Source organism: Marmota flaviventris, chromosome 8 (assembly GCF_047511675.1).
Source record: "Marmota flaviventris isolate mMarFla1 chromosome 8, mMarFla1.hap1, whole genome shotgun sequence".
NCBI lineage: Eukaryota > Metazoa > Chordata > Mammalia > Rodentia > Sciuridae > Marmota > Marmota flaviventris.
In genome coordinates, this window is record NC_092505.1 from 433781 (window position 1) to 455042 (window position 21262).

General features: G+C 47.3%; 1 protein-coding gene across 12 annotated transcripts in view; it reads right to left on the bottom strand.

Annotated features, from left to right (window-relative positions):
- Pcnt (pericentrin) overlaps positions 1-21262 on the bottom strand; it is a 97881-nt gene that overhangs the window by 75763 nt on the left and 856 nt on the right. For all 12 annotated transcript variants that reach the window (XM_071614962.1, XM_071614961.1, XM_071614957.1 and 9 more), the window contains exons 2-6: positions 19645-19857; positions 4238-4306; positions 3491-3746; positions 1520-1575; positions 328-502 (exon numbers count right to left, since the gene is read on the bottom strand). In XM_071614962.1, coding sequence (XP_071471063.1) covers positions 328-502; positions 1520-1575; positions 3491-3746; positions 4238-4306; positions 19645-19857 — 769 coding nt within the window. The remainder of the gene's footprint in view (positions 1-327; positions 503-1519; positions 1576-3490; positions 3747-4237; positions 4307-19644; positions 19858-21262) is intronic.

The following is a 21262-nucleotide window of genomic DNA, read 5'->3' on the forward strand; positions in this document are numbered from 1 at the left end:
CTCTGCTCTCCCCGGGAAGGAGGAAGAGACAGACATGGTGGTTTACAGGCAGCATTACCCGGCCCACAAGGACCACTGCAGAACACACAACTACCAGATACTACTGTTTTGGTATCAATTTAGTAAATAAACACACAAAACATGTCTTTGAGACAGAGGTCAGTGGCCAGCAAGGAGGCCTCCCAACCTGCCATCAGGAGTACCTGGCATTGGAAACCAAAGGTGGCAGAGTGTGTTTGGTCCATGTGGTGAGCTGCAAGATCCTGAGTCTAATATCACACAGAAACTCAGCCCCTCCAGACCTGCTCACAGTACTTCCATGCTCACCTTCAGCCTGATTTTTAGCTTGAAAAATCTTTTCCAACTCAGCTCTCTGTCCTGCCAATTCTTTCTGAAACTGGTTTTGCAAATCCTCCATTTCTGACTGGTGCTTTGCGGATAATTCTTTGCGTAGATTTTCTAAGCATAACTCTCTTTCAGATTCCCAGTCTTGTTTTAGGGTCTAATTTAAAAGAAAAAGAAGATTATGGTAAATAATTGATTATATGTGGTAAAGAAAGTTCAATCACACTGTCAAAAACCTAGAGTGGAGCCAGGCGCAGTGGCGCACGCCTGTAATCCCAGCGGCTCAGGACGCTGAGGCAGGAGGATTGCAAGTTCACAGGCAGCCTCGGCAACTGTGAGGTGCTAAGCAACTCAGTGAGACCCTGTCTCTAAATAAAATACAAAATAGGGCTAGGGATGTGGCTCAGTGGTTGGTGGCCCCTGAGTTCAATCCCCGGTACCCCTCCCCCCCCCCAAAAAAAAAACCCTAGAGTGAGCAGCCCTTGACCCCATACTGAACTGTCACTGCAGGAAATGGGTCTTGATGGCCAGCCAGTGACCCACCAGCTGCTGCAAGGACACAGCAGGAGCATGCACAAGGCAGACAGCTGGAGACCAGAGAACAGGGCCACCTCGCCCCCAGCAAAATGGGTCTCTGAATTCAAAGTGCATTGCGTGGCCATTCTTGAAAGCTCATGAAGCTATGTCCCTACAAGATGCAGGATCTGATGGTGACTTGCCAAACTCTCCAAGGGCTGGGTTCTGGTCCAAGCGTCCTAAGAAACAACTCCCCACTGCCAGGTCAGAGGAGTGGAAGTCTAGGGCATGAACCCCAACCCTGAATGGACAGCCCTGGCCAATGCCTGAGCAAGCCAGGACTCAGGAGGAACCCCTCAACTCACTGGGGCTGGGGCTTGCCCCCACAACTCCACAGCCCCTTGACATTCAGATATACCACACCTCAGGCCATGTTCCCCTTCCTCCGCCAGACACAAGTCCAAGAGGACAGGGATAGTGGCCCAGGACAAGGGTGGAGGGGTGACAAGCACCTTTGCACCACAGACATCAGTGTGAAACAGCACACATCCCTCGACAGCACAGCTGTCCTCACACAGGGCAACTACTCGCTCTGCCCAGTTCCCCTGGGTCCCTCAGCATCAAGGGTCACAGAACCATGCTGTGCAGTCTCACCCACCTCAACCATCTGCATACTTTTCTCCATTTCTGACCGCAGCTTCTCTTTCAGCTCCGCTGTGAGACAGACAACAAGCCATTCAGACCCCTGAGTCTCACCTCCAGATCCATCACCCAGGAGACAAGGCTCCAGCACCATGGGCCACACAGTGGACACTCACAACACCCTGTGTCCAGGAGGGCCACCGAAACCCAGGCCTGGACAGAGAAGAGACAGGGCCCATACAGACCGGAATGGTGAAAAGAGAGCAGCCCAGAGAGGGTTGAGAGACAAGCTATGTTTCCCAAAAACGGGAGAAAAATATGGGAGTCTGAGGCAGGAGATCGCGAGTTCAAAGCCAGCCTCAGCAATGGCAAGGTGCTAAGCAACTCAGCGAGACCCTGTCTCTAAATAAAATACAGAATAGGGCTGGGATGTGACTCAGTGGTTGAGTGCCCCTGAGTTCAATCCCTGGTACCAAAATAAATAAATAAGGAGAAAATTTTAAATATACCTTTGTTTGCTTGAAAGTACATGAAGAAACAAAAGAGCATCACAAGAGCTTAAGAAAACTTGCCCCTCAGAGTGAGGGAGAGGCGGGCTGGGTCAGGGGCTCTCCACACAGCCACAGCTGAACATGCTGTTCCTGCACCAGTGGAAGGCAAGCAGGCAAGCAGGAGCGCAAGCACTGGCCTGCGGCTCCCTTCTGGAGTGAGAACACGTGAACCACAGCTGTGGGAACATCTGCACAGCTTGGCAAATGCACCCCAAGCCACCAGCGAGTGGATTGTGCACTGTGTCAATTATGTCTCAAAAAAGCTCTTTAAAGGGCTGGGGATGTGGCTCAAGCAGTAGCGCGCTCGCTCTGCATGCGTGCAGCCCGGGTTCGATCCTCAGCACCACATACAAAGATGTTGTGTCCACCGAAAACTAAAAAAAAAATAAATAAATAAATTTAAAAAAAAAAAAAAAAAGCTCTTTAAAAAAGATGTGCATGGGGGCTGGGGCTGTAGCTCAGTGGTAGAGCGCCTGCCTCGCACATGTGAGGCCCTGGGTTAAATCCTCAGCACCACATAAAAACAAATAAATAAAGATATTGTGTCCAACTACAACTAAAAAGCTATTTTTAAAAGAAGTTAAGGGGGGGGGGCTGGGGCTGTAGCTCAGTGGTAGAGCGCTTGCCTTGCACGTGAGGCCCTGGGTTTGATCCCCAGCACCACATAAAAATGAATAAATAAATAAAAATGAAGATAATTTAAAAAAAAAAGTTAAGGGGGCTGGTGTTGCGGCTCGGTGGCACAGTGCTTGCCTAGCATGTGTGAGGCACTGGGTTCTATTTTCAGCACCACATATAAACAAATGAATACAATAAAGGTCTATCAACAACAACAAAATTTTTTTAAAGTTTAAAAAAATTGAAGTTAAAAAAAAAGATGCATGAAAGCAGGGTCCTCTTAAAAAAAGTTCCATAAAAATCATCAAAAATACAACATGAAAGCATTTATTAGGCCAAAAAAAGAGCTCAATCTGACCAAGAATCAGCAAATTTAAGAAGTACCAGGTTAGCCAGTGGGTGGCACCGCCAACCAGGAGAATCATGGTCAGCTCAGCATAGGAGGACAGGGTCTGAGACCAGGGGCGTCTCCATGGAAATTAGCACTCATCCCCTGGAGACTGCCCTGAGGGGGACAGCAGCAGAACCAGGCTGCCAGGGCCAGGTGAAGAGACGTGCTGACCCAGGCGCCGCTCAGCCCACAGCAGTGGGAACTGTCAGGAGCCAGGCTTGGGGGTGGGGGGTGGAGGGTGCGCACTCCGGGGCCCTGCCTTTCCGGGAAAGGGGACAGGAGCGTGCACTCTGGACAGGGGAAGTGACCCAGAAAGTACGCAGGCCGTTTCTTAACGAGGACACCATGCAGTCCAGAGCAGCCGGGAGGCGTACTGGCTTGGCCCCACGTGCAGAACCCCCCTCTTGCCCATGCCAGCATGCCGTACCCGTCTCCTGCCCACAGCGGAGTGCCATCGCCTCCTTCTCGCGCGCATGCTGCTCCCGGACCAGCTCCAGCTCGCACTGCAGCCTGCTCTGCAGCAGGGCCAGCTCCTGCGCACGCCGCCCGTTGAGCATCTCCCGCAGCTCAGCCAGCGCGGACTCCTTCTCCTTCTGCAGGTTGGCCTGCGTTAGCTCCAGCTGCACCGTGTGCATGTTGCTCAGGCTCAGGCGCAGCGCCTCCAGCTCCAGGCTGGGTGCCGTCTGGGGACAGAGGCACATCCCATGAGTCTAGGCTTGGAACCAGGCAGCAAGGTGACACCAAGAAACACGTGATGGACCCAGGACGAGGGAAACGGAGCATGCAGCACAAGGAGGACAACCACCTGCTCTCCACGCTTGTGGCTGCAGCTGTCCCCACAGTGTGCCTCCCACCAGCAGCCACTCCCATGGCTTCCCTCACAAGTAAGAGCGACTCACAGCAGAAGCAGTCAGGGCACCGCATATATGACCTGGCACAGGCCAGACTGCCCTCCCCAGGCCCCTAGCTGCCCTTCCACCTGCCCCAAGGAACTGCCCCCCCACAGAAAACACGGAAACACAGCAAGCTGTGGCATCTGCCCATGCACTCTGGGATGAGTCTCCCCCACCTGCAGTCCCCTCCCAGCTCGAGACCCCAAGTGCCCTTGTGTGGATGGCTGAGCATATGCCCAGTGTGTGATGGCCGAGAGCCCTGGCTAGGCCGTGCAGGTCACCTGAGGCTGCTGCTGCTGGGCAGCCTCATCCTCGGATCTGCTTGCCAGTTCACAATCTTGTTCTTCTTCCTAGGGAAAGAAAGCAAAGACCATGGCCAGAAAATTCACAGAACCAGCAGCCACCAAGAAATAATAAAATAAAATACACTAGTGCCTCACGAAAGCAATGCCAAGGATGTTCCAGACACCTGGAAGGTGGAAAAGGCCCAACCAGACTCACACAGATGCCCCAGACCAGCAAACCAGGAGCCTGGGGCTTCTCATGGACACTGCAGTCCTTCCTACAAGAGGGCGTAGGAGGGCGAGGGCTGGGGCTGGGGCTCGGCAGTAGAGTGCTCACCTAGCACATGTGGGGCCCTGGGTTTGATCCTCAGCACCACATAACAATCAATAAATAAAATAAAGTCATTGTGTCCATCTACATCTAAAGAAAAATATAAATTAAAAAAAAGCGTAGGACTTGCATGTGAACTGCACACATCCTCCAGGAGACTTTCAGTCATGTTAGGTGACCTGTGACACCTAACAAGGAAACTGCATAAACAGTGGCTGCAGCCTACCCTTTAGGGAATAATGGTAAGAGCAAGAGGTCTGTCTGCATTCAGACCAGATACCGACTTTCCCCAAAGTTCCTTCAGTCTGTACTCAGTAGACTCTATGGGTGTGGAGAGCTGACTGCACTCACCCAGGAAGGAAAGCATTAACAGGTGCTGCAACAAGGGCTACATGTCACAGAATACCATTTACATAACCTATCAGGAGGCCAGATCCACAGAGAGCCGCCTGGGGCGGTGTGGGCAGGTACAACTGTCAACAAGCACACGATGATAAAAATGTCCAGAGCTTAACAGAGGAGAAGGGGTGCACCTCTGGGCCTGTGCTAAAAGACTCTGAAGCATGTGCTTTAAAACAGTAGATTAGGGACTGGGGACATAGCTCAGCTGCTAGAGTGCTTGCACTCACATGCACAAGGCCCTGGGTTCAGTCCCTAGAACCAAAAAAGAAAAAAAAAAAAAAAAAAGCAGTGGATCACATCATGGGAATCATATCTCACTGAAAGACAGCCATCAGGGAAGGGCACTCGCCTTGCTGGACAGTGCCAACCTAGCCATCTGCAGGAAGAGAAGAGCGACACCACAGAAGAGAAAAGGTACAGGACATGGTGAACCAATGCAAGACGCCAACATCAAAGGTCACTTATGGTCACCGAGTTACAAATACTGACAAGATATGACTGATTCTCAAAGTCACAGAGGGCGTGGAAAACAAATGTACCCACATAGTCGATGACAGAGTACGTGAGTTTGCTTTCTTCTTAAAAGGTACTGGACAATGTCTGTCAGAGCCATCAAAGACTTCTGTCTTAACACTCCAGCTCTGCCCCCTGCTTCAGCAGCAACAGCCCCAGGGAAGAGAGATGCTGTGGCCGCCCCTCAACAGGGATCAACGCCGCTCCCCCGCAGTCTGTCTGCCTGCACAGCACCCCTCCACCAGGAAACCCCCTCCCCTCCAGTGATCTTCAGGTCGGCCTCTCTGTGAGAAGTGTCACCTGGGCACTTCAAACTCAGAATGGCTAAATGAACTCCATCTTCCTGCCCAAGCCAGGGGACTTGTTGGGGTGGACGATTTGATGTGGTCATGGAGGCTTAAAAGACCCCCAGAGGAACCAAAGTGCAGGGGCTGACGGCATGGGTGGGCAACACTAGGAGTTCAGCAGACTGTGTTAGTCGCTTCTGCCTGACGGTGAACAACCCAGAGGAAGAAAAGCTTATTCTGCTCACAGACGTCCGGTCCACGGCTGGATGTCTCCACTGCTCTGGGCCTGAGGTGAGGCAGAGAGACACCGCAGAGAAAAGCTGCTCATATCTCACGGCACCAGGAAGCAGAGAGAGCAGGCAGAGCCCGGGACCAGCTCCCTCAGTCACACCCGACAACGTGCCTACAGCTGCCACCCAGTGATGCATTCCAATTATGAACCAATCCACTGGTTAGGTCACCGTACCCTTAGTTTAACCTTTGACCTCCCCCATAAACAAAGGAGCCTTTGGGGAACATCTTACAACCATAACAGGGAGTATGACAAGATTCCCTCCAACACTGGGGGCTCCTCCAGCGTTCTCTGCCTCAATGAACGAACGGCAAGGCAAAAACCACACTCCATTCCCGCCATATCATGACCAGCCCTGGCGTCTCTCCACTCCCACAGTTGTCCAGTGTCCTGCAGCCACTCGGCCTCTCCTGACTTTGCCACACTCAAGAGCAACTTCCCATGGGTGACCCCAGCACACTGGGCGTCAGTGCCCACCACACCGGCCTCTCCTCTTTATCTGGTTCCTCTGGGGCCACACCAAGCCCAGCAGAGGGCACAGCTACTCTTAACCCCATGTCCATGACCACCTCCACACACCACACCTCTAAGGAACCAGTGCCTACACAATGCCAGGGGGCAGCCTCCACATCACTGGAGAGCATCTGCATGCTGGGCTCACCTGCCCACGAGGTGATCGACTGCCTGGGAACAGCCTCACTGCTCACAGCAGAGCCTGGGTCGGACACATAAGAATCCTGCTACAAAGTGAGCCTCCTGGGAAGGTCAGGGGAGCACCCATTCCAAACCTGAAGGTGTGATCCTCAAATATCTGAACCACTGGTAGGACCCACAGAAAGGGCCTGGACACTGCCGAAAGGGACTGTGCACACCACACAGGACCTCGGAGCCCACTACAAGGACACAGTCCAAGAGAGGCTCATTGGGAGAATAGATCTCTGCACCTGAAAGTCTCCCTGCAGAGAGCAGAGTCCCACCTATCTCACTGATGAGGCAAGTGTAATCTCAAAGCTAAGCCTGGCAAGAATTTACCAGAGAAGTCAGTCCCACATCCAACAAAAGTGTAAAAATAGGGGAGGAAAAAAGATCGTCCACACCAATCGCAAACAATGCAGAGCCACTGATACACTCCCATGCCACTACTACTTCAGAACCCAGGGCCACATGTGCAAACAACAGAGACAAATGGTGACAGCCCCTCAGGGCTAATTAAACCCCACAGACATGCACACACAGAGACCAGGAGGACTGTGTGAGAATGCCCACAGACAAGCCCTCAGACAAGGACACTGCGGTGCACCATGCGCAGGACTGCCTGGAAACTGCTCAACATGGTGGGACCCGCAGGAAAGGGCTCAGCAGGAAGTATTTTAGCCTTTCTGCCATTGTGACAAAAGGATTCAACCAGAACAAGTGTAGGAGGAAAAGTGTATTTGGGGGCCCATGGTTTCAGAGGTCTCGGTCCATAGACAACAGATTCCATTTTTCGAGGCTCAAGGCAAGGCAGGACATCATGGTGGAAGAGAGTGGCCGAGGAAGCAGCTCCCATGAAGATCAGAAAGCAGAGAGGGAAAGGTTCCACTAGCCATATACAAAATATACACCCCAAAGCCACACCCCCAAGGCCCACCTCCCTCCATTACCACTCAATCCCATCAGGTAACTAACTAATACACTGACTGCGTTAAGGCACTCACAACCTAATCATTTCCCCTCTGAACCCTCTTTCATCGTCTCACATGTGACCTTTTGGGGGACACCTCACACTGAAGCCATAATAGACACAATGCAGATATCACCATAGGTGAATCTCATTATCAAGACACTGGATATACAGGCACAGACCCAAACATTACATGCTAGAATTTATAAAAATTCAAAAACTAGTGGCGTTGAGGATTTAGCTCAGTGGCAGAGCACTTGCCTAACACACACCAGACCCTGAGTTTGGTCCTAAGCCCTGGGGGGGAAAAACATTCAAAAACTAGCAAAACTAAACTAGCTGTAAGTATCACATAGGATTTCCATACACACACACACACACACACACACACACACACACACACACAGACCATAAAGCTCTAAGAAGATAACAGAATGTTTCAGAAGTCACAGGAGGACCGTGAGTTCAAAGCCAGCCTCAGCAATGGCGAGGCACTAAGCAACTGAGTAAGAACCTGTCTCTAAATAAAATACAAAATAGTGCTGGGGGCTGGAGTTGAGCTCAGCATAGAGCACTTGCCTCATAAGTGTGAGGCACTGGGGTCAATTCCTAGCATCACAAATAAATAACCAGATAAAATAAAGGTCCCTCAACAACTAAAAAATTAAAAAAAAAAAAAAAATAGGACTGGGGATGTGGCTCGGTGGTCGAGTGCTCCTGAGTTCAATACCTGGTAGCCCTCACCACCACCAAAAAAAAAGAGAAGATAACAGAGTGTTTCTGTGACCCCTCAGGGCTAGGAGTGACTTTTTGGCAGGACACAAAAAGCACTGATCAAAAGAAAAACTGATAAACTCAAATCATAAAAATTAAGAATTTCTGCTTATCAAAGAACAGAACTAAAAACAACCCCCCCCCAAAAAAAAGAGGCCAGTGAGGGTGGAGAAACCAATCACAGCAGATGTATCTAACAAATGACAAGTACAAAGAACATCGAGACGTCTCCAAACCACCAAAGACACTAACTATGTGGGGGCTAACAGAGGAGCACGGCCTGCACCCAGCTGAAGACCTGGACACACCCAGCATGATGCCAAGAGTGCCATCATGGTACCACGCCAGCAAATGAAGGAACACAAACACACTGAAAAAACAAACACGACTGTATTAACAGATCTGGCACTGCAGAGAAAATATCAATGAGTTTAAAGGCAAGGCAACAGAAACCTAAAATAAAGACAGATGCAGGGAAATTGGGGGTGGAGAAGAGGTGGCGAGCGTGAGGCAACAGCTTGGCCCTTCCTGTGGCCAGCAGCTGTGCTCAGCCGAGCTTGCACAGGGCGTTTTAGTCTGAGACTGTGCTCAGCAAGGGCATGTTTCCACCTTCAGAATGTGGGAGCATTCCAATGCTGGCAGATGTCGACACTGCAGGGCCTGGTGCAGACGCCAATACAGGGCACCCAAGGTCACCAGAAGGGGAGGGACAAGAGGGAACAGAAAAAATATGTGAAGAAATAATAGCCGAAAAGGTGCAGGTGTGCAGGCGCAAGATCAGGACACGCATTCCACAGCTGCTGCTGCGTGGCCGGCATCCGCAGGTGGCCCCGGCACCACTTGGCTATACCCTGGTCCTTCTTCCCAGCTGAATTATCAGGTATTACCAACTCCAGCACCTACTAAGGAAATCACGACCGTCTTTCAAAGATGACACACAATCACATAAGCAGAGCGAGGGATAGTCACAAACCAAATTCCCCCAGAGCCAGTAGAACAGCAGAGTCCTTGCCAGGTGGCAGGTGCAGCTGCGGGGCTCTGGGCTAGGCCTCAGCCCTCCTGCACGCAGAGACAAAAGTCCCAATGTCAGAAGCATGCCACCCAATATTAAAGGAGATACAGAGAAAACACACAACCATGTCTGATACAAGTGAAAAGGACGAACATCTTGTCACCACTATTCTAAATAAAGTTCACTCTTCCAGTCCTGCTCACTGTCAAAATACCTCATCATGCACACCAGGCATCCCACCAAGCAAAAGCACATGCACAGAACAAAACCAAGGTGAATCTTAGTACAAGATGAGGAAAGGACCCTTGAGAGTCCTTCTGAAGATGCTGCCTTCTGAAGCACACCATCAGCACAGATGCTCTGCAGTCCAGCAGCATCCCGACACAGGGGCAACTGATACCTGACCCAAAAAGACCTATGCCACAGCTCCCTCGGCCCTCAACAGCTGGGACAATTTGGAACTAACCAAACTTCCCTGTGCTGGGAAAACATAAAGATCACAGCGATCATTCTTATCACTAGGATTGCAATGACAGCCACAGGTAGAGGACGGGGCCCTCTGCTAGGCATCACTGTCACCCAGGAAGGTGGAAGGCGGCCCTGGGCTATCTGCCTAGGAGACAAAACACCTGCACTCCCTCCAGCCCTCCTGGCCCAGGGAAGCCTAGCAAGTGTCCCTGCAGGGTCTGGTCTAGCTCCACGGGCTCCAGATCTTTCTTTTTCTGATCACACCCACATCAGTGGTACCCCCATCCTACCAGTGCCTGGGAGAAGCTCAGATAGCAAGTCCCAGCCTGCGTTCCACTTTGAAGCACAGCAGCCTGTGAACTGGACCAGGTGTGGCAAATTCATAACAGACCTGCTGGCCCAGAGGAGAGCAAGCAGAGCATGGACACAGTTCCTCTACCTCCATGCAGGTCTTCTGCCTGCTCTGAAGCCCCCCTGCCAGCCTGGGAGCCCAGCCCCGAGCCTCCTCTGTCCCAAGCTGTCTCTGACTCACAGGAACCCATGCCTACCACCCAACCTTTAAAAAGACAAAGGCAATTATTTCACACCCTCAGATCTCAGCAGCCCATTAACTCCATCCCAGCCACCTCTCAAATTAAACTTCAACAGCCTTTCTCCAAATACAGGTTTCAGAGCACACCTTCTCTTTTATATGTCTGCTACGGACTGAATTTTTCCCAAATCCCACAGATTGAAGCCCAAACCTCCAATGAGAATATCTGGAGATAAGGCCAGAAGGTCAGATGGAGTCATGAAGTCTCCTAATCCAACAGGATGTGTCCTCTTAAGCAGAGACACCAGCGCTCTCTCTGCCATGTGAGGGCACAGGGACAAGACAGCTGCCTGCAAACCTCACCAGAGACCAACCCAGTTGGCACCCTGACCCTTGACCTTGGACTTACAACCTCCAAAAGGCTGGTGGAAAAATGAAATTTCCCAGGGCTGGGGTGGTAGCTCAGTGGCAGAGTGCTTGCCTAGCATGTGTGAGGCATCAGGTCCGATCCTCAGCACCACATATCAATAAATAAAGATCCACTGGCAACTAAAAAAAATTTAAAAAGAAAAAAAGAAAGAAATTTCCCTTGAGTCCCCCATCTGTGCTCTGTGCAGCTGAGCAGACAACACACTGCTTCCAGACTCCTCATCTTCCCGCGCCCCTCCCTCCAGGTGACCTGCTCCTATGCCATCTCTGTGGCCCCTCACCTCACACACAGCTTTGCTTCAACAAGTGCCACCAGTGTGGAGCTGCAGGAGCTTCGAGGCAGCAAGGTGCCCGGCTCCCTGCACCACCTCCACTCCCTTCTCTCCTACGGGCCAAGGCACATGTGGTGTCAGGACTGGGGCCTGCACCCCCCCAGAGGCACTCTCACCAAGCAGAGCAGGTGCTCTCACACAGGCTCCTCCCAGAGTCAGAGCTCAGCTCCACCCTCTGCGCTGTATCAGCCTGTAGTCACAGCCTGCCTTCCATGTGATTTTCCTTAATTTGCACTCACCAAGGTTCACTCTGTGCTGTAAAGTCCAGCGTGCCTCAACAGCACGCGCTCCCACACATCCACCATTCCAGCATCCCATGGAGAGTCCTGACTGCCCTGTGCCTCAGCTACTCACCTGCACCCTTCCTGCACCCCAACACCAACTCTGGCCAACCCTAATCTGTTCCCCTTCTCACAGCTGGCCTCTTCCACAGCGTCCTCTGCCTGGATTCGAACAGTGTAGAACCACACCAGTGTTGTTCAGACTGATTTCTTTCACTTAGTAACAGGCACTTAAGGTCCCCCCAACACTTCATGGTTTGATAGCTCATTTCTTTCTAATGCTGAGTGACAATATGCTCTGGATGTAGTTTTTCTATCTACCATTAGCCTCCCAAAGGACATCTTGGCTGCTCCAGTTGAAGCCAGATTTAAAGTTAGGTAGTCAGTGTAGTTAGGTAAATCGGGTCTAATATCATATCGAGTGAAATCTAAAATGGAGGCCATGCTGACAATGATTCCGGGGAAATGGGGAAACGCAAGACAACTCATGGAATGTTAATGAAGTCCCGAAAAGGCCCTAGGCCAAAATCCACCCCAAAGAAATGTTAATGGAACCCAGGGAACAGCCCCAGCAGATTAGAAGGTAGCCCATCGCAAAGAAGTGTTAATGAAGTCCTTCCTGCCCAGATTACCTGTGTCCCAACCCTTCCAACCTACATTCCGTCCCCAAAACTATAAAAAGGGGAGACAACCGCACTTCCATGGATTCCACCTCTTGGGTCCCCTTCTTCCTCCAAGAGAAGTCTTTTCTGCTGTCCTTTAATAAACTTCTAATTTCTACTCTGACCTTGCCTCGGCGTGCTTCTTTGGTGTGATTCTTCAACATTGGGGAAGCAAGGACTGTCACCAGTCAACAGCGGTAACACAGTTTGGCAAGCCCCCAGGCAACCTCTGCTTAGTCTGCTTGCTGCTCCCACCCAATGCCACACCTGGAGCCAGGGCACAGACACATGCACAGGGGTGCAGTGCTCACTGCTCATTTTCTTCCTAATGAAAATTGGTTGGAGCATCTTTTGATGCACTTAGTTGGTGCCAAGCATCACCACTGGTAAGGTCTCTGTTCATATATTTCATACATTTTTTTGTACTTATTTTATATTTATTTTTCAGTTGTAGTTGGACACAATACCTTTATTTTGTTTATTTATTTTTATGTGGTGCCGAGGATCAAACCCTGGGCCTTGCATGTGCTAGGTGAGCGCTCTACATCTGAGCCACAGCCCCAGCCCCTATTTCACACATTTTTAATTGGGTACTTTTCTCGTTGATGAGTTTAAGAGTTCTTTTTTTTTTTTTGTTGATACAAGGGGCACTTAACCACTGAACCACATTCCCAGTCCATTTTTGTTCGTTTTTCCCAAGACAAGGTCTCACTAAGTTTTTGGTGCCTTGATAAGTTGCTAAGGCTGGCCTTGAACTTGCCATCCTCTTGCCTCAGCCTCCATAGGTGCTGGAATTACAGGTATACACCACCACGTCCAGCTGAGTTTTTTTTTTTTTTTTTTTTTTGGTACCAGGGATTGAACCCAGGGGTGCTTAACCATTGAGCCACATTTCCAGCCCTTTTTATATTTTTATTTAAAGACAGGGTCTCACTGAGTTGCTTAGAGCCTCACTAAGTTGCTGAGGCTGACTTTGAACTTGTGATCCTCCTGCCTCAGCTTCCCAAGTCACTGAGATTATAGGCATGTGCCACCGTGCCCAGCCAGCTGAGTTCTTTAATATATTCGAAACAGTTCAGATTGGACATGTGTTCTCCAATTTTCTCCCATCTGTGGTCGTCTTCTCATTCTGTGAACACCATATTTTACAGAGAATTTTCTGAATTTCATTAAGTGCTGCTTAGCATTTCATTCTTTCACAGACGCTTTTGGTGATGTACCTAAAAACTTATCTCCAAACACAAGGTCAAGTAGGTTTTCTCCTGGAAGTTTTAGTTTTACATTTTTTATTTAAGTCTATGACCCACTTTGGATTCATGTTTGTGCAAGGTCTCTTGTCTAGGTTCTCATTAAAAGCTTTTTCACATTTACTTAAAAATTAAGATTTGTATTTATCATTCTTAACATATAAATACAAAGAACTAAAAAGATTAACAATACATCTATGGTATTAAAATTTCATGAGTAGAAAAATAAGAGAAAAGTCTAAAAGGTCTTTTGAAGAGGGCAGAAGTAAAATAAATGTTGAAAAACACTGGTAGGCAAAGTTCTTAGCTCTGACACCAAAGACACAACCCACCAAAAAAAATGAAAGAGAGAGAAAAGAAAAAAAATAATTTTTAATTAAAATTTATCTTAATTTTTTAAAAAAGTACAACCCATAGAAGAACAAACTGATAAATCCAAGCTCATTAAAATATTTTGCTCTTCAAAAGGTAGTATTAGAAGAAAAAAGACAAACCATGAAAAGGGAGAAAATACATGCAAAGATGCACATGATAAAGAACCTGTATCCAAAGGCTGATTCAACATACAGAAATCAATAAATGTAATACCTCACATCAACAGACTTAAAGACAAGATCACATGATCATCTCAATAGATGCCGACAAAGCATTGGCAACATACAGCGCCCCTTCATGTTCAAAACACTAGAAAAAGTAGGGATAGTAGGAACATACCTCAACACTGTGAAAGCCATCTGTGCTAATCCCAAGGCCAACATCATTCTAAATGGAGAAAAATTAAAAGCATTCCCTCTAAAAACTGGAGGAAAGTTTTTAGAAAGTTAACCACTTCTACTCAACATAGTCCTTGAAACTCTAGCCAGAGCAATCAGATGAAAGAAATAGGATACACATAGGAAAATAAAACTCAAACTCATTATTTGCCAATGACATGATTCTACATTTCGAAGATCCAAAAAATTCCACCAAAAAACTTCTAGAACTACTAAATGAATTCAGCAAAGTAGCAGGATATAAAATCAATACCCATAAGTCAAATGCATTTATATACATAAGCAATGAATCCACTGCAAGAGAAATGAGGAAAACATCCCATTCAAAATAGCTGGAAAAAAAAAAAAAAAAAAAAAACCTTGGGAATCAATCTAACAAAAGAGGTGAAAGAACTCTACAATAAAAACTACAGAACACTAAAGAAAGAAATTAAACAAGATCTTAGGAGATGGGACAATCTCCCATGCTTTTGGATAGGCAGAATTATTATAGTCAAAATGGCCATACTACCAAACCTGTTATATACATTTAATGCAATTCCTATTAAAATCCCAATGACATTCTTCATAGAAGTAGCAAAAGCAGTCACGAAATTCATTTGGAAAAATAAGAAACCCAGAATAGTCAAAGCAATCTTCAGCAAGAAGACTGAAGCAGGAGGCATCCCAATACCAGACCTTAAACTTTACTACAGAGCAACAGTAACAAAAACAGCAAAAACAAAACAGACATGCAGACCAGCGGTATAAAATAGAAGACCCAGATACAAACCTACATAAATACAGTTACCTCATACAAGACAAAGCAGCCAAAAACACACAGTGGAGAAAAGATAGCCTATTACAAATGGTGCTGGGAAAACTGAAAATCCATACATAGCAAAATGAAGTTAAGAGGGTGACCTCTCTCACCCTGCACAAAAATCAACTCAAAGTGAATCAAAGACTTAGACACAAGAACAAAGACCCTGCGCCTAAGAAAAAGTAGGCGCAAATCTTCATCATGTTGGCTTAGGACCTAACTTCCTTAACAAGACTCCTAAAGCGCCAAGTAGTAGAATCAACAATCAATAAATGGGATGAATTCAAATAAAAAGCTTCTTCTCAGCAAAGGAAAAACAATAATGTGATGAGAGAGCCTACAGGATGGGGAAAAGTCTTTCCCACACACACCTCAGAGAGAGCACAAATCTCCAGAATATAAAAAGAAACCAAAAAACCAAATAACACAATTGATAAATGGGTTAAGGAACTGAACAGACACTTCACAGAAGAAGAAATATAAATGGTCAGCAAACATACAAAAAAAAGTTCAACTTCTCTAGCAATTAAGAAATGCAAATCAAAACTACTCTAAGGGGCTGGGGATATAGCTCAGTTGGTAGAGTTTGCCTCACATGCACAAGGCCCTGGGTTCATTCAATCCCCATGGTGCCAGGGGGCACCACGGGGAGGGGGGGGGGGGCTACTCTAAGATTTTATCTCACTCCAGTCAGAATGGCAATTATCAAAAATACAAGAAATGATAAGTGTTAGCAAGGATGTGGGGAAAAGGTACACTCATATGTTGCTGGTGAGACCGCAAATTAGTGCAATCACTTATGGAAAGCAGTATGGAGATAACTCAGAAAACTTGGAATGGAACCACCATTTGACCCAGCTATCCCACTCCTCAGTTTATACCCAAAGGACTTAAAAACATCATACTACAGTGACGCAGCCACATCAGTGTTTATAGCAGCTCAATTCATAATAGCTAAACTATGAAACCAACCTAGATGCTCTTCCACAGATGAATAGACAAAGAAAATGTGGTACATATACAAAATGGAATATCACTCAGCATTAAAGAAGAATGAAGTTATGGTATTTTCAGGTAAATGGATGGAACTAGAGAATACCATGCTAAGTGAAATAAGCCAATTCCAAAAAACCAAAAGCCAAATGTTTTCTCTGATAAATGAATGCTGATCCATAGTGGGGCGGGGGCATAGGGAAGAATGACAGAACTTTGGTTTGTGTAGAGGGGAGTGAGGGGAGGGGGAGGCCTGTGGGGATGGGAAGAACAGTAGAAAGACACAGATATTATTACCCTATATACATGTATGAGAACACTAGAGTGACTCTGAACCATGTATAGCCAGAGGAATGAGAAGTTGTAGTGTATCAAAATGCATAAATAGATAAAGCAAAAAAGAACTTCCATCCAGAACATATAAACAAGTCTCAAAACTCAATGATGGCAATTTTTAAACCATTTTAATCTATCTTTTATTCCATCTCTTTTAAAGGAAAAACACTTGAACAGATCTTTCATTGAAGAAGATACAAGTATTGCATAGTTAAAGATGATCAACATTGTTGACCACTAGGGAAATGCAAGTTAAACTAGTCAAAACATCGTCTGCCTTCCTACAGCCAGTGCTGACTTCAACAGAAGGCACAGGAGCCCTCCAACACGCGAGGTGCAAGGTGGGGCATCCCCTTGAGAAGACAGTTTCTGGCAGATACTTTTAAACACACACTACCATAGAATCCTGCCACACCAGTCCTAAGCACAGATCCAAGAGAAACAAATGTTCATCTCTCTATCTGCTAAAAGGTTAAGAATGTGTGAAGCCACTGTGTCAGCAGGACTGTGGGGCAACCTAACTTCACACCTTGTTGACAGAAATCCCAACAGTCACATCAAACAAAACAATGTGCACTTACCTTTTAACAACTTGCAGGTATTGACCCCAAAAATATACTTCCAATGACGTAAAAGTATATATGCAAGGTCATTTACCTCAACACTGCTTGTAAAACAAATTACAGAAACAACCTAAAACACCCACTCACAGGAATAGCTGCTCTGACAGATGAAGGAAGATGACCTCTGAAACAGAAATACAATGATTTCAAGGTAGGATGCTACAGGAAGAAAGCCAAGAGCAAAATAGTATCTGTAGCCAGGCCCAGCAGAGCACACCAGCAATCCCAGCAACTCAGGAGGCGAGACCTAGGGAACTCAGCGAGACCCTGTCTCTAAATAAAAAATTAAAAATAAATAAAGGGCTGGACATGTGACTCAGTGGTTAGGCACCCGTGGGTTCAATCCCTAGTACCCCCCCCCCCAAAAAAAGAATACTACAACATACACTGCATGTAAGAAATGGGGTGTGAGAACTTGTGCATGAGTGTCCTCTCTGTCCTGGAAATACAGAAAGAGCAAACCAGAACTCAAGAAACTGCTCGTCTCCGGGTAGGAAAGGGGGGGACACAAGGGGTGGCAGGATGAGGAGGAGCAGTACTCTCTGCGTGTGGCTCTCGGCTTTAGTTGTTTTTGTTGTCTTACACTGGGGATGGAGCCCATGAGAGCTCTGCCGCTGAGCTACATCCCCAGTCCTTTTTATTTTTTGAGAAAGGTCTCATTAAATTCCTCAGCCTCCCTAGCTTCTGGGATTTCAGACTGACCACCACACCTGGCTGACTCTGGGTTTTAGAACCACAGTAGTATTTGACTTACTCAACAAATATAAAATCAACCTAGATAGGAGAAGAGCAAAAACATGATAAAAACAGTAAAACAAAATAATATAAATAAATAAAATGACCACAATAAAGAGGAAAGGAATTTGGGCTGTGGTTGCAGCTCAGTGGTAGAGCGCTCACCTAGCATGCGTGAGGCACTGGGTTCGATCCTCAGCACCACATATCAATAAATAAATAAAGGTATTGTGTCCATGTACAACTAAAAAATTAAAAATGTATATTTTAAAAAGAGGTAAGAATTTGAAAAATCGAATCTAAGAACTCTGGAACACAATGTTTTGTATATATACTTACACTAAAGACAAAAAGAACTGTACACAAATATTTTACTTCAAGTAGTAAATTTGTTTTTTTTTTTTTTTTCTATTTTACTTTATGCAGTACTGGGAATTGAACCCAGGGCGCTTTACCACTGACCTGTACCCCCAGCCATTTTTATTTTTTGAGACAGCCTAGCCAAGTTGCCCAGGCTAGCCTCGAACTTGAGATCTCCTGCCTCAGCTGCCCAGTTACTGGGATCACGGGCACGGTCACCAAGCCCAGAGTAAATCTGTTCTTCAGAGAAGTGTAGATTAACAACTTTGAAACTAATTTGTATTTCAGAATTGATCAGTTAAGTAAATATATAATAGATAAAGACAGCCAGGTTTCTCACTATCACAAATGCTGTGACACTGGCTTAGGACTGAAGGTACTGGATGAACTCACAGTTTTTAATCAGTACAGACAGATGTGTATGTGTGTGTGCGTGCATACATGTTTTTCTTTCACATGCCCAGGTGTTCCCAGAAAAGGAAGCCAGGAAGGCAGAACGCTGGAACACAACAGGAAACCTAAAACTAAAAGGGCATTAGTGGGACATGGGCAGACCCTGGATAAGCCCACTGTCAGCTCGCAGCACTGCTTCCAAGTCAGCTGGACCTGACTCTGGCAACTGTACTAAGACCACATAAGACATCAGCATTTCACAAAGCTGATAAGGGTACCTAGGAACTCTGTGCTAGTTTTCATGAAAATTTTGTTCAATCTAACATTCCTTCAAAAATGAAAGCTAAAAATTATAAAATGTTTAATTTAAATAAAATCAACCTAGATAGGAGAGGAACAAAAACAGAATAAAAACAGGAAAACAAACTAATGTAAACATAAAATTTCTGACTTGGAAATTTTAAAAAGTTGTGACGTGTTAATCATACACTATGAGCTATTCTTCTCCAAGAGACTCGGCAATAAACACACATGGAGCTGCAGGGTGAAGCTGGCCTGTGGCTTGCCCTGAGAGGAACAAGGAGAGGAAGATGCTGGTGAGGGACAGGAATAACGACCAATACAGGCCACAGAGAACAGGATTGCAGAGCAGTTAGGAGATCTCGGGACTGGGGTCCCAAGGCTCAGACAGCCCCGCTGCACCAGGGCTCCTGGGAGCACCAAGACAAGGTCTTGGAGCAGAACCCTAGACTTGCAGACAGACATCACATATTTTACATGCTGGTAAGAATGAGGCAAGCCAGACGCATCATGACTTGGGGGCCAAATTCTAGAAAAGGAGTTTACCAGCTCATCCTAACAAACACCTAAACCTGGACAACCCAGCTGCACACACATCCCAGAGGCATCAGGACTCACATTTGCACAACTTCCACTACCAAAGTACCAAGATGACACTCTCCTTTAAGCAATGGATCCAAAACTTCTCAATACCATGTAGATTAAAGATCAAACATTTAGAAGAATCAGACCACTGACAGTTACTCACCTTTAATAAACTAAAACCATCTCTCTTCACTTTTGAAAGGCGAAACTGGACCACTTTTAGATTAGCAGTAACTAGAAGGCAGGCAGAACGTGAAAACACAACACTGGACAATCTACCTGAGCTGCGAGTGCCCCTCTGGCCCCATTTGTGGTGCGGCTGCATGGCGTGCTTCTGCCGAGATCCCTTGCTCCCAGGGGCCTGCCGTCCTGGGCAGCTACCGGACCCTCCTCCGGGACAGGCGCATCGACAGCCGAGCCCTTCCTCTTCGACGTCTTTTTCTTCGAATGCGTACAGTCACTTTTTGTTTTCCTCTGTCGGAAGTGAGCAAGCTGCGCAGAAAGGTGGAGAAGTAGTAAAGGCAGAGGTAAGTGAGAAAGAAGTAACAGACCCACAAGGTCAGCAGACCGGCGGGGAGCATGCAGCTCCGACAGAGTGGGCCCACTCGGCCACGCCTGGCCACCGGACCACTATCCTAACCCTTCATTAACAACTATGAGGCCACCATTGAGTTCTGAGTGACATACAGCCTACAGATGAGGACTGTTAGTTAGGCCTAGTTACAGACAAAAAAAAAAAAAAAAAGATATGATTGACAGGCAGAATAGCTTTTCTAACCCTTGGCAGTTTTGAGAAAAAAAAAAATTTTAAATACATCAATTTAAAATGCTGAGAGCTTAATCAAGATATATTTAAGGCTCAAAATTATTTAAAAGCTAAACCATTCCATTCTTGCCCCCATTCTCTCTCAATCAAGGAAATATACCACCCAGCCAAAATTTCCTAGCCATAGATTCTAAGACATGATACAGAAATAGCAAAAAATTAATTAAGTGAGGTCAATCTAACGTCTCCCTTTACAGAACCTGATGTTCTAATTTTCCTGACACAGCTCTCCAAAGCACCAGGGACCGCCACAGAGTGCTCCCAACAGTAGACAGCCCAGCCCTGTTCAGGTTTAGACCTGAGAGTTTCAACCATACTCATGCACCAGCTCGCACACACACCTCATTCAAAAGGAATGGGTCCAAGAGGGGTCCTCTGCTCCCTCAAATGACATCTGGGCTGTACAAGCAAACACGCTTAACATTTATGTAAATGATAACCAAAGTACACAATTTTGTTGGCATAAGATCATTTAAAGGGGGAAAGAAAGCTGCCTTCATATCCTTGTATTCTCATCTATTTCATCGCCCTCCACTATCTGGGACAGAGCTCCCATAGGCAGCACTGAACCTCTGGCCTGGTCCTTCCGAGGCTCTCTCTCCCTCAAGCACTTCCACTGCAGTTTACCAACCACACAAGCTGGGCCCTGGTCAGTTCCAGTGCTGCGCTCTGGGCTCGCTCAGCGCGGGACCTGGGTACGTGCGCGCACGTGTAGAGGGAGGGAAAAGTCACCAGCCCCTGCTCTGACCAGCCAGAAGCCTGTCACAGGTGGCTGAATGAGGCCGCTGTGTCCCCTGTCACCCAGCCAACGGAGACTGCTGTCCTGTCTTGGCCACACCTGCCTGCCAGTGTATTCTGGATGTTTCTGTAGCACAGGGACTCCATGGAAAACGAGGGCGGAGATGGCACAGCAAGGTCGTGGTGCTCCACCCAGCCCCGGGCTGCCATGCAGCGCGGGAAACCTCCGGGGTCCCACAGCCGACCCCGGGGAGGCTGCCATGTCTGCCTGCGGGGCCTGAGTCATCCTTCGCCTGTCCTACTCCCCCAGAGGCCCCATACAGGTCCAAACGG